A 24,099-nucleotide genomic window follows, 5' to 3' on the forward strand; every position below is an offset into this window, starting at 1 on the left:
GGTATCGAACTCGGGGAGAGAGACTGCGAGGTTCTTAAGCAAATTGATAAAGGCAGTGACAAGGTATTGGAGGTGTTGGCAGGCTTAAAAGTGGACAAATCACCAGGTCCGGATGATTTGTGTCCTAGGCTGCTGAGGGAGGCAAGGGAGGAGATCGCAGGGGCTTTCACCCAAATTTTTAATTACTCTCTGACCACAGGGGAGGTGCCAGAGGACTGGAGAACAGCTAACGTGTTTCCGCTATTTAAGAAGGGTTGTAGAGATAAGCCAGGGAACTACAGGCCAGTGAGTCTCATGTCAGTGGTAGGGAAAGTATTGGAGAAAATTCTGAAGGAGAGAATCTATCTTCACTTGGAGAGGCAAGGTTTGATCAGGGAAAGTCAGCATGGCTTTGTCAGAGGGAGGTCATACTTAACAAATTTGATTGAAACTTTTGAGGAGGTGACCAGGTGTGTAGGTGAGGGTAGTGCAGTTGATGTAGTTTATATGGATTTCAGCAGAGCCTTTGACAAGGTCCCACATGGGGGACTTATAAAGAAGGCAAATGCACATGGGATACAGGGTAATTTGATAAGGTGGATTCAAAATTGGTTTGTTGTGGGAGACAGAGGATGATGACAGAATGATGCTTTAATGACTGGAAGCCAGTGTCCAGTGGCATACCACAGGTATCTGTGCTCGGTCCCCTATTATTTGTCATTTATATAAACGACATAGATGACTAAGTTGGGGGGTAGGATTAGTAAATTTGTGGATGACACAAAGATTGGCCGGGTGGTTAATAGTGAGGTTGAGTGTCTTGGACTACAGGAAGATATAGATGGGATAGTCAAATGGGCAGATATGTGGCAGATGGAATTTAACCCTAAAAAGTGTGAAGTGATACACTTTGGAAGGAGTAATTTGACAAGGAAGTATTCAATGAACGGCATGACACCAAGAAGTTCTGAGGAACTTGGCATGTGTGTCCATAGATCTCTGAAGGCGGAGGGGCATGTTAGTGGGGCAGTAAAAAAGGTATATGGGACATTTGCCATTATCAATTGAGGCAGAGATTAGAAAAGTAGTGAGGTCATGTTGGAGTTGTATAGAACCTTGGTGAGGCCACAGCTGGAGTACTGTGTACAGTTCTGTTTGTCACATTATAGGAAGGATGTGATTACACTGGAGGGGGTGCAGAGGAGATTCACCAGGTTGTTGCCTGGGATGAAACATTTAAGCTATGAAGAGAGGTTGGGTAGACTTGGGTTGTTTTCGTTGGAGCAGAGAAGACTGAGGGGTGACCTGAGCGATGTGTACAAGATTATGAGGGGCATAGACAGGGTGGGATAGGGAGCAGCTGTTCCCCTTAGTTGAAGGGTCAGTCACAAGGGGACATAAGTTCAAGGTGAGGGGCAGGAGGCTTAGGGGGGATGTGAGGAAAAGCTTTTTTACCCAGAGGGTGGTGATGGTCTGGAATGCGCTGCCTGGAAGGGTGGTGGAGGCAGGTTACCTCACATCCTTTAAAAAGTACCTGGATGAGCACTTGGCATGTCATAACATTCAAGGCTATGGGCCAAGTGCTGGTAAATGGGATTAGGTAGGTAGGTCAGCTGTTTTCTCACGTGTTGATGCAGACTTGAAGGGCCGAATGGCCTCTTCTGCACCGTGTGATTCTGTGATGCTCACAGGGTTAGACTGTTAAGTGGCTGGAGTTCACGGCCAATCAGCTGCTGCAGCAACGAGAATGGAGGTGGGGCTGAAAGAGGGCAGGCCCTATTTAAACAAATAATGGCAGCCATTATTTGTTGGAATGAACATGGAACAGGAAAGGCAAAGAGTTGGAACCTTCAAATGCCAACCTGGAGTCAGTGAGGGAGAGGAAGGTGGCCTTCTTTCCAGAGGGTGGCAGAAGGATACCCTCCCATAAGAAAAAGACCTCGAGAGAGGTGGCAGAAACAGGGAGAAGATAAAGTGTGGTATGGAGGAAATAGGTCCACTGTTAGAAGAAGTTCAATGGTCTTATTCACTCTGGCAAGGTGAGTGCAAAGCTAGATCCTCATGGCATGCCTCAGAGTATTCAAACTCCAGCATACATATCAGCTGAGCAATCTGACAGTGCATGCTGCTCCTGAACAAATGTGTGTCCAGGGCATTTACTGACCCCACAGCAAGGCTCAGAGCCATAATGCTGTTGAGGACCTACCAACACCGATACACATAGCTTCCTATGTAGCTGAGCTACGCGTATTGGATATAGAGGCCAGTCGTGCAATATCCTTCTCTCTTCTGTCCTTGTAGGCTAAAGAGGTTCACAATGCTTGCAAAAGGGTCCAGACAGGAGGAGAGGTTCCCTTTTACACATGGTCACCAGCATGAAGGAAATCATAGGGATTGTTGGGGTCACTGACCAACAGCATGTCCAGGAAGTAGAAATGGGTAACCCTGGTGGAGAGGGCAAATAGAAACTGGAATGCGTAATTAAGGGGATGTTTTGCACTCCAGCTGTCTGACAGCATGTAGAAGACTCAGACTCATTGCGAAGACTTAGCACTGCAAGGCTTCTGCTCTCTTAAGGCTAGTTCTTATGATCACTTCTTTTGTCTTCCATAGGTTCTGACATGGAAGTGCAAAGACTGATTTTTGTGCCATTACTGAGCCAAGCACTGCCACCGCAAATCTCAGATTAAGCACCATCACACCCTAAAAGCACAACTTCCAACAGTGCAGATATATTCACTATGGTTGGTTCTCACCCGTGGATAGACAGGTTGGCACAGGATGCAGGAGGATGTGATTGAGATGGCTGTGGGGTCATGAGGTAATAATGGAATTATCCATTCAACCCATATGTGTCACCATGGCTCAAGATTTTAAGAACGTGAATGCCTCCATTGAGAATGGCCAAACTCGTGGAATGCCATATGCAGAAGCATCTGAATGGATGGAGAAACAGTGCACTGAAGTTCACATAATGCATAGACATTACATAGCTTTCCCTGTCAGCGGTGCTGATGTACTGCAGGGTGCACCAGGATGTTCAGGCATCAGAATTGCACCTTCAGAAGCACGATAGCCTGCTCAATGCTTGGCTGATTGAGAAGCTGGCTTCAGTTTTGGCACCTCTGTCTTGGTATCTAAGGAGACACAATTAACTATCTCTTCAGGGGATATCCCTTGTTCCCTTGAATCCATACATATAGTTTGTGGGATGGAGTGAAGGGCTACAAGCATACTGGCCTGACTGAGGGTGAAGGAGTCATTGCAACTGCCAGCAAAGTGAGTTCACACACGGAGTAAGCACTTATTGTCGCAGGTCAGTTAAACGTTGAGGAAGTTGAAGCCCTTCATATTGATGAATCTCACTGGGCATGCAGTCATTACCTTGTAAAAAACATGGGTGCAATCAATGGTCCCCTGCACCTGGGAGAATCCAGTGACGGATCCAAAACCCACTGCCCTTTGTGTCTGTGAGGCCTCATCTGTCTAGATGCAAAAGTATGGTCTACCTCATGCAAAACGGCATGTTAGATGCTGTACAAAAACAGAATTACCTGGAAAAACTCAGCAAGTCTGGCAGCATCGGCGGAGAAGAAAAGAGTTGACGTTTCGAGTCCTCATGACCCTTCAACAGAACTAGGTGAATCCAAGGAAGGGGTGAAATATAGTTAGATGCTGTGATGGGCAGCCATTTGTGAGACACCAACAAAGTCCATTTCTACTCCTTTGAAGGAGCTAGTGGTGAAGAACTTCAAGGCCAAAGTGGCTTTGACAGTTTCTGCCGAAGCATAGCAAGCAGTGCTGCAAGATATGAGGTCTTCCACAAAGGGGCACAGATCTCTGTGACCATCTGCCTGGAGAGTTGCAGTCTCAAGGTAGCTCCATCAGTTGTGATCTTAATGTGCTGTTCAGCATCAGCAAAGAGGGCATCATCACCTGGTTGATGGACTAGTATGCAGTCACCTGTGAGATGGTGCAGAAATCTGCACTCTCAAAGGCAGAGATGTCTTTGACCAGCTACCTAGAGCCGTAGCATCCTTCAGCACTGATTCTCAGTCATCTACTGGCTTCTTCACCTCTGCCTGCAGGTCCTTCACACAAGATAGTGTCTCCTCCTTCATGCCCCTTGTTCTCCTTCTCTGGCCTCCTGATGCCCAGTGCTTTGCCCTTCCTGTGAAGACTGATGCTCCACAACTCCAATGGCCTCAATTTCTGAAGGTGCAGCACATGTAAACAGCTGTATCATCCTTGGTGCTCAGGCAAATTCCAAACAGCTGTGTCCACTGCTACAATGCCCACCCAATGCCAGGAGGGTAGCAACCCCCTGAATTGGGGATTGCTTCAGGTAGCCATTCAGAGATGATCTCAACTGAGATCTTTTGAGCATTATCAAGAAGTGGAAGCTAATCTAGTAGAATGCATTTTAACAGTACAACATCAATTCTGATGTGATTACCCTAGTGAAATAGCATTGGTAGTAAATGTAAACTTGTGATTTATTTTATGAGAAAAATACAATTTTAAACAGAATGACATGAGATCATAAGAAATAAGTGCAGGAGCAGGCCATTTGGGCCCTTGAGCTTGATCCGCCATTCAATAAGATCATTGCTGGTCAGATTGTGGCTTTAACCCCACTTTCATGCCTGCCTGCCAAAGCCCTCATTTCCCTTGCAGATCAAAAATCTGTCTATCTCAGTCTTGAATATGTCCAATGGCCCAGCCTCTACTGCTTTCTGGGGAAAAGAATTCCAAAAACTCAGAAGAAATTCCTTCTCACCTCAGTCTTAAATGGCCTTATTTTTAAATTGTTCCTGAGTTCTAGATTCCTCCATGAGGAGAAACATCATCTCAGCATCTACCCTGTCAAGCCCGCTCAGAATTGTATGTGTTTCAATAAGATCATCACTTATTCTTCTAAATTCTAGTGATTACAGGCTCAACCTTTCCTCATAAGACAAACCCTTTACCCCAGCAATCAACCTAATGAACCTTTTCTGCACTACTTCCAATGCAAGCATATCCCTCCTTAAGTAGGGCAACTAAAATGCACACAATACTCCAGGTGCAGTCTTAACAATGCCTTATACAGTTGTAGGAGATTTCCTTAATTTTATATTCTATTCCCCTTACAACAAAGGCCAACATTCCATTTGCTTTTCTAATAACTTCTCATAGAGTCATATAGGTCTACAGCACAGGAGGCCCTTCAGCCCATTGAGTCTGTGCCGGTCAAACAACTACTAACTATTCTAATCACATTGTCCATCACTAGGCCCATAGTCTTGTGTGCCATGGCATTGCAAGTTCACATCCAAATACTTCTTAAATGTTATGTGGGTTTCTGCCTCTACCACCCTTTCAGGCAGTGAGTTCCAGGTTCCCACCACCCTCTGGGTGAAAAGAATTCTTCCTCACATCCTCTCTAAACCTCCTGCCTCTTACCTTAAATCTATGCCCCCTGGTTATTGATCCCCCCCCTACCAAGGGGAAAAGTTCCTTCCTGTCTAACCTATCTATGCCCCTCATAATTTTATACACCTCAATCATGTCGTCCCACCACCGCCCCCCCCCAATCTCCTCTGTTCCAGAGAAAATAACCCCAGTCTATCCAATCTCTCCTCATAGCTAAAACTCTCCAGCCCAGGCAACATCCTGGTAAATCTCCTCTGCACGCTCTCTAGTGCAATCACATCTTTCTTATAATGCGGACTCCAGAACTGCACACAATACTCTAGCTGCGGTCTAACTAGTGTTTTATAGAATTCCAGCATAACCTCCCCGCTCTTATATTCTATGCCTCGGCTAATAAAGGCAAGTATCCCATATGCCTTCTTAACCACCTTATCTACCTGTCCCGCTACCTTACGGGACCAAGGTCCCTCTGATCCTCAGTACTTCACAGGGTCCTACAATTCATCGTGTATTCCCGTGCCTTGTTTGTCTTGCCCAAGGGCATCATCTTACACTTATCCAGATTAAATTCCATTTGCCACTGATCAGCCCATCTGACCAGCCTGTCTATATCCTCCTGTAATCTAAGGCTATCCTCCTCACCATTTACCACCCCACCAATTTTCGTGTCATCCATGAACTTACCGCCTACATTCAAGTCTAAATAATTTATATATACCACAAACAGCAAGAGACCCAACACCGATCCCTGTGGAACCCCACAGGACACAGGAATCCAATCACAAAAAAACCCCTCGACCATCACCCTCTGCTTCCTGCCACTCAGCCAATTCTGGATCCAATTTGCCAAATTGCCTTCGATCCCATGAGCTCTTACCTTCACTGTCAGTCTCCCATGCAGGACCTTATCAAAAGCCTCTTCTACATTCTAAAATGTCTTGTTTCATGTACAAGGACACCCTCTGTACCAAAGCATTCTGAGGTGTCTCTCAATTTAAATAATATTCTGCTTTACTATTCTTCCTGCCAAAATGGACAATCTCACATTTTTCCACATTATACTCCATCTGCCAAATTTTTGCCTACTCACTTAATCTATACCTCCCTTTGCGGACTCTATGTATCTTCTTCACCACTTGCTTTCCTCCCTATCTTTGTAGTGTCTGCAAATTTGGCTACAATACACCCAGTCTCTTCATATAATTCATTAATTTCATTGAAAGTAGTAAAAATATGATTGGAAGTAATTCATAAGGTATCACTGCAATTTTAAAGGCATAGCATTTGAAAGTAATTACCTTGGGTTTTAAAGAATTCTTCTGTAAAGGCTCTCTTGTGACATGATCAGTGGCACATTGCACCATGCATTGGTTGGGTTTAAAATATGAAGTTTGCCAACTATCTGCAGCAGCTCCTTTCTGTGAGAATGTCTCTGTTTTTTTTGTGTTCATTTCATCTATTGTGTTCTCTTCATTATTATCTTGAACTAGCTCCTTCAGAGTGGTTAATTTCTTTTCACTGCTTTTACTATTGGTGCCACTGTCTGAGAGATCTGCATCAAACAAAATAATGATAAAATTATCCAAAGTTTAATAAATATATCAGTTAGGTATTGGTAGAAGATTTGTTTTGTATCTTCCTCACAGCACATAACTTAAAACTTTAAGAGCATTAAATGGAAGTTTGTGTAATTGATGCTTATTCTAATACCTTGTAATGTATGTATTTGCTCATGTCCTTGTAATTAGCAGACTGGAACTTTCAACTCAGAGTTTTCTTTGTTGCAATTCAGTAGCTAAAAATTAGCACCATTAAATGTGCAACTATTAAATGTATTATCTATCAAGAATTAAATGTGCATTTACGGGAATACTTTCATTTTGAAGGTTTCAAGGCTTTTTTAATTCATTACTTGGATGTGCTCAGATCAGTGATCAGATCATTTCATGCTATATATCATGCAAACTCAATATTCAGTCCGGAAGGCTGTAAAGTGCCTTGTCGGAAGATGAGGAATTGTTCGTCCAGTTTGCGTTGGGCTTCACTGGAACAATGCAGCAACAGTTCCTCTGACATGTCCTCCTTCTTCCTTAACCGAGATTTTCCACCCACGGTCATTGACAGGGCCCTCAACCGTGTCCGGCCCATCTCCCGCGCATCTTCCCTCATGTCTTCTCCTCCCTCCCAGAAACATGGTAGGGTCCTCACTCACCCCACCAGCCTCCGCATTCAAAGGATCATCCTCCGCCATTTCCGCCAACTCCAGCGTGATGCCACCGCCAAAGACATCTTCCCTTCACCCCCCCCGTCGGCATTCCGGAGGGAACGTTCCCTCCGGGACACCCTGGTCCACTCCTCCATCACCCCCTACTCCTCAACCCCCACCTATGGCACCACCCCATGCTCACACAAAAGATGTAACACCTGCCCCTTTACTTCCTCTCTCCTCACCGTCCAAGGGCCCAAACACTCCTTTCAAGTGAAGCAGCATTTCACTTGCATTTCCCCCAACTTAGTCTACTGCACTTGTTGCTCCCAATGTGGTCTCCTCTACACTGGAGAGACCAAACATAAACTGGGTGACCGCTTTGCAGAACACCTGTGGTCTGTCCGCAAGAATGAACCAAACCTCCCTGTCGCTTGCCATTTTAACACTCCACCCTGCTCTCTTGCCCACATGTCTGTCCTTGGCTTGCTGCATTGTTCCAGTGAAGCCCAACGCAAACTGGAGGAACAACACCTCATCTTCCGACTAGGCACTTTACAGCCTTCCGGACTGAATATTGAATGCAACAACTTTAGGTCTTGAACTCCCTCCTCCATCCCCAACCCCTTTCTGTTTCTTCCCCTTTCCTTTTGTTTTTTTTCCAATAAATTATATAGATTTTTTTTTCTTTTCCCACCTATTTCCATTATTTTTAAATATTTTTAAATCTTTTATGCTCCCCCCACCCCTACTAGGGCTATACCTTGAGTGCCCTACCATCCATTCTTAATTAGCACATTCGCTTAGATAATATCACCAACTTCAACACCTATGTGTTATTTTGTTCTGTTGTCTGTGACATCTTTTGATGATCTGCTTCTATCACTGCTTGTTTGTCCCTACAACCACACCACCCCCCTCCACTTCTCTCTCCCAACCCCCCCACCCACCTTAAACCAGCTTATATTTCACCCCTTCCTTGGATTCACCTAGTTCTGTTGAAGGGTCATGAGGACTCGAAACATCAACTCTTTTCTTCTCCGCCGAGGCTGCCAGACCTGCTGAGTTTTTCCAGGTAATTCTGTTTTTGTTTTGGATTTCCAGCATCCGCAGTTTTTTTGTTTTTATCTCTGCATTTAATTGACTGCCACTGCTCTTCAAGAAATGCCTTCCTTGAAGAAGTTTTGTTCGTCTCGGCGACAAGATTTCCGTATCTCTCTTTTGCCTTGCTCACCTTCATTGCTTTCCATTTCTCTCCTGGTGTTTGACAAGGTGTTTACTAAAACACGCTTTCACAGCCATATCTCCTTTCTCAGAGACTGTCTCCGTCTCCAACTTACCCCACGTGGATTTCAACTGAAATTCCACCCATGTTTCGAGCCCACCCAGGATTACAGGTATCTCCGGGACATAAAACGTTTCTCGGACGGCTGTTCCCGTCACATTCTAAGATGTGACACTCAGTGCCATGCGCCGCCATATGAATACCCTCGACCTCTCCCTCCAGCAGCACCGCCGTACTCTTTTTCAAAGCTGCGCGTGCCCCAAGTTTCATTTTATTCTTCGTCTCATCCGACGCCTCAACAAGAAACTTTTTCTCTTGCTCTCAAGTGCTAAGGAACGCAAGCTCCAACAACTCATTGACACCAACACCCATCTAGGACCCTCCACCCCTGCCCGTCCCTCCGTCCCCACACCATTTTCCAATCTCAGCCCCAGCCGTGTATTCACTATACCCCCTGACCTTCCCCTCTCCGATGCTGAACATTCAGTGCTCAGCAAAGGACTTAGTTTCATACCCTTACACCCTCACCTCAATGAATTTCGGGCTTGGCACGATGCTGAACTCTTCTTCCACCATCTTCGTCTCCGGGCTCACTTCTTTGGGCAGGAGTCCTCTCCCCGTTCAACGGATCCTTTCACCCATCTCCAATATTCTCCCTCCACCTGGACCCCTCCCTCTGGATTCTTACTTTTTCTTGATCTTTTCATTGAGAACTGTCGGCGCAACATTAATTGTCTCAATTTCTCTGCTCCTCTCACCCATTCTAATCTTTCTCTCTCTGAACTTACTGCACCCCATTCTCTCAAGTCCAACCCTGACATTGTCATCAAACCCGCTGACAAGGGTGGTGCTGTTGTTGTCTGGCGCACTGACCTCTACCTCGCGGAAGCTAAGCGTCAACTCGCAGACACTTCCTCCTACCTCTCCCCTCCCATGACCCCACCACTGAACATCAAGCCATTGTTTCCAGGACTGTCACTGACCTCATCTCCTCTGGGGATCTTCCTCCCACAGCTTCCTGATAGTCACCCAACCTCGGACGGACCGCTTCTACCTCCTACCCAAAATCCACAAACAGAACTGTCCCGGTAGACCGATCGTGTCAGCTTGCTCCTGCCCCACAGAACTCATTTCTCGTTATCTTGACTCCCTTCTCTCTCCCCTTGTCCAGTCCCTTCCCACCTACATCCGTGATTCCTCTGACACCTTACGTCACATCAACAATTTCCAGTTCCCTGGCCCCAACTGCTTCCTCTTCACCATGGACGTCCAATCCCTCTACACCTCCATCCCCCACCAAGATGGTCTGAGGGCCCTTAGCTTCTTCCTCGGACAGAGGCCCGAACAATCCCCATCCAACACTACTCTCCCCCGTCTGGCTGAACTTGTTCTCACACTGAACAATTTCTCCTTCAACTCCTCGCACTTCCTCCAAATAAAAGGTGTGGCTATGGGTACCCGCATGGGCCCCAGCTATGCCTGTCTCTTTATGGGGTATGTGGAACATTCTTTGTTCCAGTCCTACTCCGGCCCCCTTCCACAACTCTTTCGCCGGTACATCGATGATTACTTCGGTGCTGCTTCATGCTCTCGTCGGGACTTGGAAAAATTTATTAATTTTGCTTCCAATCTCCACCCCTCCATCATTTTCACGTGGTCCATCTCTGACACTTCCCTTCCTTGACCTCTCTGTCTCAATCTCTGGTGAAAGACTGTCCACCAATATCCATTACAAGCCTACCGACTCCCACAGCTACCTCGACTACAGCTCCTCACACCCCACTTCCTGTAAGGACTCCATCCCATTCTCTCAGTTCCTTCGCCTCCGTCGCATCTGTTCCGATGATGCTACCTTCAAAAACAGTTTCGCTGACATATCCTCCTTCTTCCTTAACTGAGGTTTTCCACCCACGGTCGTTGACAGGGCCCTCAACCGTGTCCGGCGCATCCGCCCTCACGCCTTCTCCTCCCTCCCAGAAACATGATAGGATCCCCCTTGTCCTCACTTATCACCCCACCAGCCTCCGCATTCAAAGGATCATCCTCCGCCATTCCCGCCAACTCCAGCATGATGCCACCACAAAACACATCTTCCCTTCACCCCCCTGTCGGCATTCCGTAGGGATCATTCCCTTTGGGACACCCTGGTCCACTCTCCATCACCCCCTACTCCTCAACCCCCACCTATGGCACCAACCCATGTCCACGCAAAAGATGTAACACCTGCCCCTTTACTTCCTCTCTCCTCACCGTCCAAGGGCCCAAACACTCCTTTCAAGTGAAGCAGCATTTCACTTGCATTTCCCCCAACTTAGTCTACTGCATTCGTTGCTCCCAATGTGGTCTCCTCTACATTGGAGAGACCAAACGTAAACTGGGCGACCGCTTTGCAGAACACCTGCGGTCTGTCCGCAACAATGACCCAAACCTCCCTGTCGCTTGCCATTTTAACACTCCACCCTGCTCTCTTGCCCACATGTCTGTCCTTGGCTTGCTGCATTGTTCCAGTGAAGCCCAACGCAAACTGGAGGAACAACACCTCATCTTCCGACTAGGCACTTTACAGCCTTCCGGACTGAATATTGAATGCAACAACTTTAGGTCTTGAACTCCCTCCTCCATCCCCAATCCCTTTCTGTTTCTTCCCCTTTCCTTTTGTTTTTTTTCCAATAAATTATATAGATTTTTTTTTCTTTTCCCACCTATTTCCATTATTTTTAAATATTTTTAAATCTTTTATGCTCCCCCCACCCCCACTAGAGCTATACCTTGAGTGCCCTACCATCCATTCTTAATTAGCACATTCGCTTAGATAATATCACCAACTTCAACACCTATGTGTTATTTTGTTCTGTTGTCTGTGACATCTTTTGATGATCTGCTTCTATCACTGCTTGTTTGTCCCTACAACCACACCACCCCCCTCCACTTCTCTCCCCAAATCCCCCCACCTTAAACCAGCTTATATTTCACCCCTTCCTTGGATTCACCTAGTTCTGTTGAAGGGTAATGAGGACTCGAAACGTCAACTCTTTTCTTCTCTGCTGATGCTGCCAGACCTACTGAGTTTTTCCAAGAGTAAGAGGATAACTAGGTAAAGAGAAGGGCCTATAAAGGACCGTAGTGGTAATGTGTGTGTGAAGGCAGAAGACGTAGGTAGTGTCCTAAATGAATACTTTGTGTCGCTGTTCACAAGTGAGAGGGACGACGTGGGTATGGAAATCAGGCAGAAGGACTGATATATTTGAAGAAATTAACATAGAAAAAAGGGAGGAGGTTCTAAGTGGTCTGGCAGGCTTAAAAGTTGATAAATCTCCAGGCCTGGATGAAATGTATCCCAGGCTGTTGAGTGACGCAAGGGAGGAGATAGCAGGGGCGCTGGCAATAATTTTCAATAACTCTCTGGCCACAGGAGAGGTGCCAGAAGACTGAAGGACAGCCTCTGTGGTATCGTTATTCAAGGAAGGAGGTAGGAATAAACCTGGGAACTACAGGCTAGTCAGTCTAACCTCAGTGGTGGGGAAACTATTGGAAGCAATTCTGAGGGACAGAATTAATCTACACTTGGAGAGGCAGGGATTAATCAAGGACAGTCAGCATGGTTTTGTTAAGTGGAGGTCATGTCTAACCAATTAGACTGAATTTTTCTAAGAGGTGGCCAGGTGTAGATGAGGGCAGTGCATTTGATGTAGTCTACTTGGACTTCAGTAAGGCTTTTGATGAGATCCCGCATGGGAGACTGATAACGAAGCTAAGAGCCCATGGGATCGAAGGCAATTTGGCAAATTGGATCCAGAATTGGCTGAGTGGCGGGAAGCAGAGGGTGATGGTCAAGGGGTGTTTTTGTGACTGGATGCCTGTGTCTAGTAGGGTTTCACAGGGATCGATGTTGGGTCTCTTGCTGTTTGTGGTATATACAATTGATTTAGACTTGAATGTGGGAGGGTTGGTCAGTAAGTTCACGGATGATACGAAAATTGGTGGGGTGGTAAATGGTGAGGAGGATAGCCTTAGATTACAGGAGGATATAGACAGGCTGGTCAGATGGGCTGATCAGTGGTAAATGGAATTTAATCCATTGGGCAGGACAAACAAGGCACTGGAATACTCAATGAATGGTAGGGCCCTGGGACCCTGTGCATGTCCACCGGTCCCGTAAGGTAGCGGGACAGGTAGATAAGGTGGTTAAGAAGGCATATGGGATACTTGCCTTTATTAGCCGAGGCATAGAATTTAAGAGGAGGCAGGTTATGCTGGAACTGTATAAAACATTGGTTAGGCCACAGCCAGAGTATTGTGTGCAGTTCTGGAGTCCGCATTATAGGAAGGATGTGACTGCACTAGAGAGAGTGCAGAGGAGATTTACCAGGATGTTGCCTGCGCTGGAGAGTTTTAGCTATGAGGAGAGATTGGATAGACTGGGGTTATTTTCCCTGGAGCAGAGGAAATTGAGTGAGGACATGATTGAGGTATATAAAATTATTAGGGGCATAGATAGGGTAGACAGGAAGGAACTTTTCCCCTTGGTAGGGGGATCAATAACCAGGGGGCATAGATTTAAGGTAAGGGGCAGGAGTTTTAGAGGGGGTGTGAGGAAGAATTTTTTTCACCCAGGGGGCAGTGGGAATGTTTCAGGAACTTACTGCCTGAAGGGATGGTAAAGGCAGAAACCCTCATAACATTTAAGAAATATTGGATGTGCACTTGCATACAAGGCTATGGGCCTAGTGCTGGAAAATGGGATTAGAATAGTTAGGTACTTGTTTGACTGGTGCAGACTTGCTGGGCCGAAGGACCTTTCTCTGTGCTGTAGGCCTCTATGACTCTACAAATAATGGTCACTTCAGATCCTTGTAAATGCATTAATCAATATCAAATTTTAAAATTTGGAATCAATCAACTTTTAATCTCTGCAAGAAATATAAGACAAATTTCTTCAAAGTGGAATACTTCACAAGAATACCAATATAGGGGGAAAGCTGCCGTGTGACAAATATGACAGTGTTCATCCTCACAGCTCACTGCGACCGCATATCTATGGGCTGCCCAGGACACAAAAAAGTGGTGTCCCTTTATGCCCTATCTTATCTATGACCGGTTCTGCACAACATGAATTGGCCAAATGGTGCGACGAAGTTTTCCAAACACACGGTGAAGGGTTCCTTCACATTTGTAAAGGCCATTGAGGACTTGCATATCGATAGCACTGATTACTAATTTGACATTGCTAGCCTATTCAGCAATGTTCCACTTAAGGAGGCCATAGATTTTTGTGCTGTAGCATAATATCATGGTGATCTAGACCCACCACCATTGCATGAATCAGTATTCATTGAATTTATGAACTTTGCAACTTGTGCAGTTGAGTTCAGTTTTAGTGACACCATTTTGCCCAAATAGATAAAAACAAAAAAAACTGTGGATGCTGGAAATCCAAAACAAAAACAGAATTACCTGGAAAAACTCAGCAGGTCTGGCAGCATCGGCGGAGAAGAAAAGAGTTGACGTTTCGAGTCCTCATGTCGAAGGGTCATGAGGACTCGAAACGTCAACTCTTTTCTTCTCCGCCGATGCTGCCAGACCTGCTGAGTTTTTCCAGGTAATTCTGTTTTTGTTTTGCCCAAATAGATGGTGTTTCCAAGGGATCCCCTCTAGGCCCAGCTTTCACAAACATCTTTGTTAGGTTCTATGAAAAACTTGTCTTTAATGGAATTACACCTAACCTCCAACCCCTCGCATATTTCTGATATGTGGATGATATATTCGCAATACTTAAATCCATAGCTGCATGTAATATTTCCCTACATATCTTAATGGGCTCTATCCTGAGCTCAAATTCACCTTTGAAATGGAGCAGTCCATTGATCTAGTAGTTGAGAAATCTGCCAGGGGGTTCTCTACCACGGTCTACCTGAAGCCTACCTTCACTGGTCAATATATGTGTTGGGATTCTTACAGTTCCACACACTTTAAGATTGGTCTTCTCAGCAACCTTGTAAATAGGGCCTGAGCCATTTGCTCACCATGCAAGCTTGATGCTGAAATAGGGTGCATCAAAGGATAATGGCTACCCTGATCAGATCATTTCACACTGTATATCACGCAAACTCGTGATCGGGCCCAATGCCGTCACTTGCGGCCCTAAGAAGTGCCCAGTCTACCTCAGATTACCCTGAAAGGGCAAGGTATCTCAAAAATTTGAGCAACAGGTGAAGCTAGCTGTTTCACGTTACTATTCAGAAGCAACATGAGTGATATTCGCCACCAACAGAATGCTGCCGTCAAGCCAAAATGACATTCTGCCTATCACACAAATGTGTAATGTGGTATATGAATTTCAGTGCCAGTGTGATGCTAGGTATGTCGGCCGAACGTCATGAGGATTGGTGGATCATATCAAACAACACGTCCCAGCCGCTGTTCACAACGGGCAAGGTACAGACTACACCCAAACAGCCCATGCTTACAAAACTCAAAACAGTGTTCAACATTAGTTGTGATTCCGCGACTGAACAACATTTGCTTAAATGACCCTCAATGTACGAAGAATTACACTGGCAACCAATTTAAAATTGTCAGTTGGACTCACATTTGCATGCCCTGGAAGTTCCATATATTAATACACATTTCTTTGCAGGTAGAAAGAAAATGTACACACATAGCACCTATTTAAGCTAAACAAAATAAGTGACAGCCATTCGCTGACTCATTTCTCAGGGCAATGCCTAGAACAATCAGCTGCCTGGTTTAATTTTCAAACAATGATTAGCAGTTAACTGTCAGTCACCAATTGGTGCATTCTCCATGGCAACATTTCTGCCAGTCTACCTGCCAACTAATCAGCACACTCTTCTCATACAGTATAAATTGTTGTTTTCCCTTTATATTGGTATTTTTGCAAAGTGTCCTGATGTTACCTCCTACACCAGGAGCTTTTATTTTTCGCAATGACCTTTGATGTGGCACCTTATCAAATGCTTTCCAGAAATCTAAGTACAATGCATCCACAGCATATGTTAGTTCTTCAAAGAACTCCAATGAATTGTTTAAACATGATTTCCCTTTCACAAAACCATGCTGATTCTGGCTGATTACGGTGAATTTTTCCAACGGCTCTGCTATAATGTCTTTAATAATAACTTCATTTTGCCTATGACAGATGTAAGCCAACTGGCTTGTTATCCAGTGACCCTTACTAAGGGTGGGCATGTATGAATGTCAGATAACTGGTTTGGCTGCAATGTCCTGGGCTGGATAATCCACTGCACTTGTTTTCTGGGCTCAGAAATGAAGAAATATGCTTTGGTTGAGGAACTAAAATGTTACTGGCATTCTTTTTTTAAAAACTGTGTTACTATTTTCTAACTCCTTTCTAAAATATACGTTGAATACACTAGATTAGATTAAAGATAAAGGAAGGAGTTAGTCGAGATTTAGAAAGATAACTTCAATTTCATTTTTTAAAAGATATGTCAAAATTGGAAAATAGGTAAATTAATACAATGATATGTAGCATTATCTCACCAAAGTCATCAAGATCACTGAAGTAATTTTCTTCCACAGTGGTTTGCTTTGCCACCCTGGTAGCAACTGCCTTGTGTAATTCATCCTGAATTGAAAATAAAATGCAAAGGAATATCTTTTTTTTCTGTAAGTGAGTACAAAGACTTATCAAATTTGCAAACAAAAAAGTTCTTTCTTTTTTGTGGTTGGAGAGGGTGGTGAATATAATCGCGTTTCAAGATAACAAAAAGTAGCATTGACTATTACAATGTTCAAAATTGCTACTGAGTATTACAGAAAAAGAAAATATGCACCTCAGACTCTACTTTGGCAATTAAATAAAAACAATACATAAATACTTTTCTTGGACAGTAGTACGTTACGAGGAGTCAACACTCATTTTAATTTTCTAAAGCTCACATGCTCTGTGCAAGAGGATGAAAAGTGATAATTCATTGTCCAAAAGTGGTCAAGTATTTTGCTGGTGGGTTTAGTACAAACTGATTTCGGTCTTACTCCCTGAACAACCTCATAAGAGCTATGATAGATCATAGACATTAGTCAACCTAACCTTGAAAATAGTTGGCCAAAATCCATTAACTGCTAATGACTAATTATAAGTTCATGATACCCGACTAAATGGAGTGAAAAATATCATCAGATCTGGAATTTCTACGTCAAAACAAACAAAAGATTCAAAAGAAATTCAAAGGACAAGTGTTTCAGTGTCAGATTCATTCTTGCAGTTCTGTTTGTTGGCAAATTGCCAAAGCTAACAATGCAGTATTAAAGAAAATGAAAAAAAAAAGAAACAGAACTAGATATTTGCTTTTGATGTTAATTCAAAGAGACAGATTAAAATCTTTGCTCTTATTTTACTTACTGCCTGATGCCTGTGACATTGCTCACCAATGGTCGAGGATCCAGAATATTGTTATGACGTTTAGCTGATAAAATTGACTATCTCTTCAAAGTCCTCAAAGAGGCTCACTGTATAGGAAAGTGGCAGAATAGTTGCTTTCTGAGATTATGTGGGAACTAATATTCTATTCTGTTGGAGGTTTCTCTAAATTGATTCCTCTCCTTGGGGAGAAGCAAATCTTCTGAAGAGCAGGGGGAAAATGGGCGGGTTATCAGCTAATTTTCATAATAAATGAAAGTATATAGTTGCACCTACCTTGGGCTAATATTAGGCTACAAATTGATGATCTGAACTTGGGCATAGGGCATAATTGCAAAGTTTGCAGATGATACTAAACTTGGAAATGGTGTAAGAAGTGAAGGGAATAGCAGCAGACCTAAAAGACTGGTGAATTGGCAGATGGGGAGATGGTGGTGTAATGGTTATGCCATTAGGCTAATAATCGAGAGGCCTAGGCTAATGCAAATTCCACAACAGCAGCTGGTGAAATTTAGATTCAATTTATAAATTAAATTAGTTAATAATTTGGAATTGAAAGCTAAGCAATTGTCATGTCATGCTCAGGACAACCATTAGGATACTGGATATCACAGACTACAAGGTTATACTTTGTCAAAGTACCACAAAAGCTGTTAAGATGGCTACAATCATGTGACTCTGGACATTTAAACCGTGAACAGTATTTGATTCTGTGGCCAATATTTAGTTAAACATAGACCTCAATGTTTAGGGTACTTCAAAGGCAAATCTCATTGTTTAAGGTTGAACCAGCGTTTGAGGACTATGGAACTGTTTGCCTTGGAATATTTGGAATATTTGAGCTCAAATTGGATCAGAGATATGAGTGAATGGCCACTATATCGCGGTGGTCTGAACCTCAGAAATGTTAACCCCACAGTCATGTGACTGAAACTTGCAGGGACTGCAGTATAATACAAACTATACAAAGCAAATCTGGAAGAAAAAAATGTGAAGCACCAGAAACATCTGAACTTAGTCTTCTAACACAGCTGAAGTGCTATGCTTCAAAGTTCACCTGAGAATTAATCTGGCTATTCATCTACAAGAGGCTTCACAGAAAGGCACCAGGCCTCTACCCACATAGAGTGTTAAATTCAAGTTTTATAATAAAAGCTTTATATTCATCCTTATCTAATCTTTGCATGTGAGATTGAGCGAGTGAGATGAATAATTGAGATGTCTCATGTTAAACATCCAGGGCAAGTGTGTGATAATAAATAACCTTTATTTTTAAAATCACCAAAAAGCCTCCTGCAGGGATTTATTTTAAATAAGGAAAAATCACTGAGGGCAAGGAAATACACACGCTTACATACAAAACAAACATCCTGATTACGGACTTGAACTGATCTCCCAGTGCATTACCAAGCTTCGGCTCAGAGTCACTGAGCTAGAGGCTAAACTGTGGACACTGTGATGCATCAAAGGGAGAAAGTTACCTGGGCACTTTGTGCCAGGAGGCAGTCATACATACCCTTTAGGATAGGATCTTCTGATTTGGTCAGTGGTCAGTGGTCAGGGACAGGAGGGTGTGACTGTGAGTGAGGCAGATATGGGGACCCAGAAAGTAAAAGTGAAGGAGCCTCAGCCTTTGTAATTGTCCAACAGGTTTAAGGTTCTTGCAGCCTGTATGGATAAAAGCGGTGGCTGCAGAGTAGATAAGCAAACTTACCATGGCACCATGGTACAGGAAGCCATTCAAGCGGGAATAATTAATAGGAATGTAATGGTACTTGGGGACAGTATAGTCAGGTGAATAGACACAGTTCTCTGCAGCCTGCTCTTGGCTGTGTTGCCTGCCCGGTGCCAGGGTTCGGGACATCCGTTCTGGGCTGGAGAGGAACTTGCAGTGAGAGGGGGAGGATCTAGTGATAGTGGCCTAGGTAGGTAGGTGACAGAGGAAACTAGGAAAAAGGTTCGGCTGAGGGAGTTTGATCAGCTAGGGACTAAATTAAAAAGCAGAACCTCAAAAGTAGTAATCTCTGGATTACAATCTGAGCCACAAGCAAATTCGTGTAGGGTAAATCAGATTAGAGAGTTAAATGCATGGCTCAAAGATTTGTGGGGGAGAAATGGGTCCTGATTTATGAGGCACTGGCACCAGTACTGAAGAAAGTGGGAGCTGTACCACTGGGATCTGAACTGTGCTGGGACAGGTGTTCTTGTAAATTGTATAACTAGGATGATAGAGAGGGCTTTAAACTGAATAGCTGGGACAAGGGATCAAGTTTGGGAAAATGTGATAAATTAAATAAAGACAAGGCAAGAGAGCAAGAAAGGAAATTATTCTAATGATGATCAGAGCATGGCAGAAAGGGCTAGAGAGCACCAGCAAATAGGCGAGAGATTGCAAAACTCTCTGTATCTAAATGCATGTAGCACTCGTAACCAAACAAATGAATTGACAGCACAAATAGAAATAAATATGTATGATCAGATGGTCATTACAGAGACATGTGTTATGGACAGGAGGGGGTTTAATTTAAACAGCCCTGATTTATCTGCCTGTCCGTAAACAGGAAGGTGTTTTGATTTTTTTTGATTTCCCCCTTTATTAGTGGCGGCGTGTTTTCCACAACCCTTCAGTTTGGAGTATCACCGGCCCCTTATTGAGCTCTCCTGTCCCACCCCCTTCTACCAGCTTATATTTCATCTCATTTCTATATGTCTTAGTTCTGATGAAGGGTCATACAGACTTGAAACGTCAACTCCGCTGATGCTGTCAGACCTGCTGAGTTTTTCCAGGTATTTTTGTTTTTGCTCCCCATGAAGACACTCGTCCCAGTCTCATTAAGATGTAACCTGTCCTTCTTGTACAGGTCCCACCTGTCCCAGAACTGATCCAATACCTCAGAAATCTAAAGCCCTCCCTCCTACTCCATTTCTCCAGCCATGTGTTGAACTGCTCAATCTTCCTATTCTTATGCTCACTAGCATGTGGCACTGGGAGTAATCCTGAGGTTACTGCTCTTGAGGTCCTGTTTTTAATTCTCTTCCTAACTCCCTAAAATCTGCTTTCAGGACCTCATCTCTTTTCGTACCTATGTCACTGGTCCCAATGTGGACCACAACTTCTGGCTGTTCACCCACCCCCAAAAGAATGTTCTCAGCCACTCTGTGACATCCTTGAACCTGGCACCAGAGAGGAAACATACCATCCTGGAGTCACGTGTACGGCCACAGAAATGCCTTGCTGCTCCCCTAACAATGGAATCCCCTGACACTATAGCACTTCCACTCTTCCTCCTCCCCTCATGTGCAGCTGAGCCACCTGTGGTGCCATGGACTTGGCTCTTGCTACAGTCCTCTGAAGAACCATCTCGCTCACCAGTATGTAAAATGGAAAAACGATTAAAGAGCAAGATAGCCTCAGGGGTTTCCTGCATACCTGCCTGTTTCTCTTAGATACTCTGGTGGTCACCCATTCCCTCTCTGCCTATGTACTTCTTAGCTGCAACATGACCACCTCTCTAAACATGCTATCCATGTAATCCTCAGCCTTGCAGATGCAACACAGTGATTCCAGCCGCCACTCAAGCTCCACAACTCAGAGCTCAGGCTTCTGCAGCTGGTGACATGTGTTGCAATGTAGTCATCGAGGACACTTTGTGCCTGCATGACTTCCCACACCCTGCAAGATGCACATTCCAGATGGTCGAGCTGTAGTGATATACTTGAAACTTTATGAGTATTTACTACTTTACTAATTTGTTTTAATTATTTTCTTAATTAATTTAGACTAATTCCTATGTATACCACAATTTACTGCATTTATTAAATGCTAGTTCCGCCCACAAATACAACTAAAGCTATAAGTTTCTCAATTACACAGGTATGTGTTTTAGGTATTAATCTTAATTAATTATTTTATTGTCAAGAAGATATGCTAATGTCCACAATGTTATTGGAATTTATTGTAAAATAGAGTCTGTGTATATGTGTCTATATGTGTCTGTGTGTGAGACTTAATTGAATTAGCGGCAGCTAGTCTGGGTGTTTTGATGTAAGAAGAGAAGTTAGGTTTGAAATGTTAATTAGGTAACATGGGGAAGTTTAGAAACATAGGTGTCAAGGGAACATTTGCATTTTTCAATAAACAAGACTAGATAGTCTTCAAAAGAAGGAGTGAAATGTGTCACCTAGCCAGTTAAAGTTTAGAAAGAGTGTGTTTATTTTTCCCAAAGATTACTGGTAAACCTTAGTGCTATGAAAGACTATTATCAGAAAGATAAAGTCCTAAGACATAGTGAACCAATGTGAATTTGCATTCAAAGGGGAAAATACATATAAAGGAGCGATGGCTGTGTAAGGGAAGGCAGTCTAAGATTCAACAAGTGTGAGAAACCCTCAGCATCTATGCTTCAAATTGCTGCCTTCAGGGACTGAAGTTAAGAGAACTCATTTGAATTTGACTGTTCAAGGTATCATTTACTTTGCCTGGGTCTTTTAAAAACATGTGTCTTATGGTTGCCTTAACAAAAGTGTAACTGGGAGTCAGATTAGGTAGGGGACTTAGAAGTTATCATCGTAGTAATTTGTAGATCTATGTATTTAAAGTTATTTCTTCTATTAATAAATGTTTAATCTAGTTTTGTAGAAGCCTATCTTTGGCAGTCTTATTACTACTGAATTCAAGGCACGCATCTCGAAATTTATACAATTTTTAAAATATTCGTTTATGGGATGAGGACATCGCTGACTAAACCAGCATTTATTGCACATCACTAATTGCCCTTGTTCATAGAGCATTTTAAGAGACAACCACATTACTGTGGGTCTGCAGTCATATGTAGACCAGACCAGGTAAGGACGGCACATTTCTTTCCCTAAAGGACATTAGTAAACCAGATGGGTTTTTACGACAATTGGCAATGGTTTTGTGCTCATCATTAGACTTTCAATTCCAGATTTTTACTGAATTCAAAGTTCACCATCTGCCATGGTGGGGTTTGAACCCGGGACCCCAGAGCATTACCCTGGGTCGCTGGAACACCAGTCCACACTTCGCCACTGCCTCCCCTAAATTGCAAAACAAGTTGTGGCAGTTGTTTCAAGTTTCTCTTTGGGATTTGAACTCAGCATTTACCATCAGCTGTGTCATAACATTATTTTAACTATTATTTAACCATTATTTAACTATTTTATTTTGATTTTGTTTTTAGTTTTAAAGTTAGAGACTGGGCAGATCAGGTTTGCAAAGGTTGTCAGGATAATGAGTTCATAGAATGTTTTCAGGATAGTTTCTTAGAGCAGCAAGTTTTAGTACCAACCAGAGAGCATATATACTAGATTTGGTGATGTGTAATGAGACAAGATTACTTAATGAACTCACAGTGAAGGCACCCTCGGTAGCAGTGATCATATGATTGAATTTCACATTCAGTTTGAGGGAGAGAGGAGTCAATCTAAGACTAGTGTTTTAAACTTAAATAAGGGCAATTATGAGGGCATGAAGACAGAGCTGTGAAGTGAACTAGGAAATTAGGTTAAGGGATAGGTCAATAGAGGTGCAGTGGCAAATATTTAAGGAGATATTCCAGAATACTCAGTAAAGATGCATTCCAGTGAGAAAGAAAAACTAAGGGAAGGGCACACAACCCAAAAGAAGTTAAAGGTAGTATCACATTGAAAGAACGTGTATAAGTCTGCAAACATGAGCAGCAGGTCAGAAGATTGGACAGAATATGAAGAACAGCAAAGAAAGACTAAAAGATTAACAAGGAGAGAGAAATTAGAGTATGAGAGAAAGTTTGCTAGAAATTTAAAAACAGATAGTAAGAGTTTACGGGTATTTAAAAAGGAAAAGAGTAAGCAAAGTGAGTGCTGGTCCCCTAGAGAGTGAGAGCAGGGAATTAATGGGGGAAAATAAGAAATAGCAGATGAATTGAACATATATTTTGTATTGATCTTCACTGTAGAGGATACAAATAACATCCCAGAAATAATTATGAATCGGGAGGTGAAAGGTAGGGAGGAACTTAAAACAATTACAATCACCAGAGAAAATTATTAGAACTAAAAGCTCACATGTCCCCAGGTCCTGATGGACTTATTCCTAGGATCTTAAAAGAAGTGGCTGTTGAGATAGTAGATGCATTGATTTTAATTTTCCAAAATTCCCTAGTGAAGAGGGAGACAGAAAGCAGGAAACTACAGGCCAATTAGCTTAACATAGGGAAATTGCTGTAATCTATTATTGAGGTTATTGTAGGACACTTAGAAAATTTTAATGCAATCGGGCAAAATCAACATGGTTTTGTGAAAGTGAAATCATGTTTTCCTAAAAATTGGAGTTCTTTGAGGAAGTAACAAGCAATGTGGATGAAGGGGAACCTGCGGATGTGCTTAGATTTCCAGAAGGTATTTGAAAGTGGCCACTTCAAAGGTTACCACGCAAAATAAGAGCTCATGGTGCAGGAGTAATATATTAGCATGGATAGAGGATTGGTAAGCTAACAGGAAACAGAGTAGGCATAAATGGGTTGTTTTTGGGTTGGCAAGATGTGACGAGTGGAGTGCCACAGGGATTGGTCCTGGGGCCTCAGCTATTTACAATTTACATCAATGACTTGGATGAAGGGATCGAATGTATGGTTGCTAAATTTGTTGATGACACAAAGATAGGTAGGAGAGTAAGTCGTGAAGAGGACATAAGGAGTCTGCAAAGGGACACAGGTAGGTTAAGTGAATGTGCATAAAGATGGCAGATGGAATATAATGTGGGAAAATATGAGCTTGCCCATTTTAGCAGGAAGAATAAAAAAGCAT

The 24,099-nt window shown here is 43.3% G+C and overlaps 1 protein-coding gene across 1 annotated transcript in view; it reads right to left on the minus strand.

Annotated features, from left to right (window-relative positions):
* map9 (microtubule-associated protein 9) overlaps nt 1–24,099 on the minus strand; it is a 213,032-nt gene that overhangs the window by 171,716 nt on the left and 17,217 nt on the right. The window contains exons 3-4 of the mRNA XM_041193456.1: nt 16,410–16,494; nt 6,693–6,946 (exon numbers count right to left, since the gene is read on the minus strand). Of these exons, the coding sequence (XP_041049390.1) occupies nt 6,693–6,946; nt 16,410–16,494 (339 nt within the window). The remainder of the gene's footprint in view (nt 1–6,692; nt 6,947–16,409; nt 16,495–24,099) is intronic.

The sequence above is a fragment of the Carcharodon carcharias genome, chromosome 1 (assembly GCF_017639515.1).
Source record: "Carcharodon carcharias isolate sCarCar2 chromosome 1, sCarCar2.pri, whole genome shotgun sequence".
NCBI lineage: Eukaryota > Metazoa > Chordata > Chondrichthyes > Lamniformes > Lamnidae > Carcharodon > Carcharodon carcharias.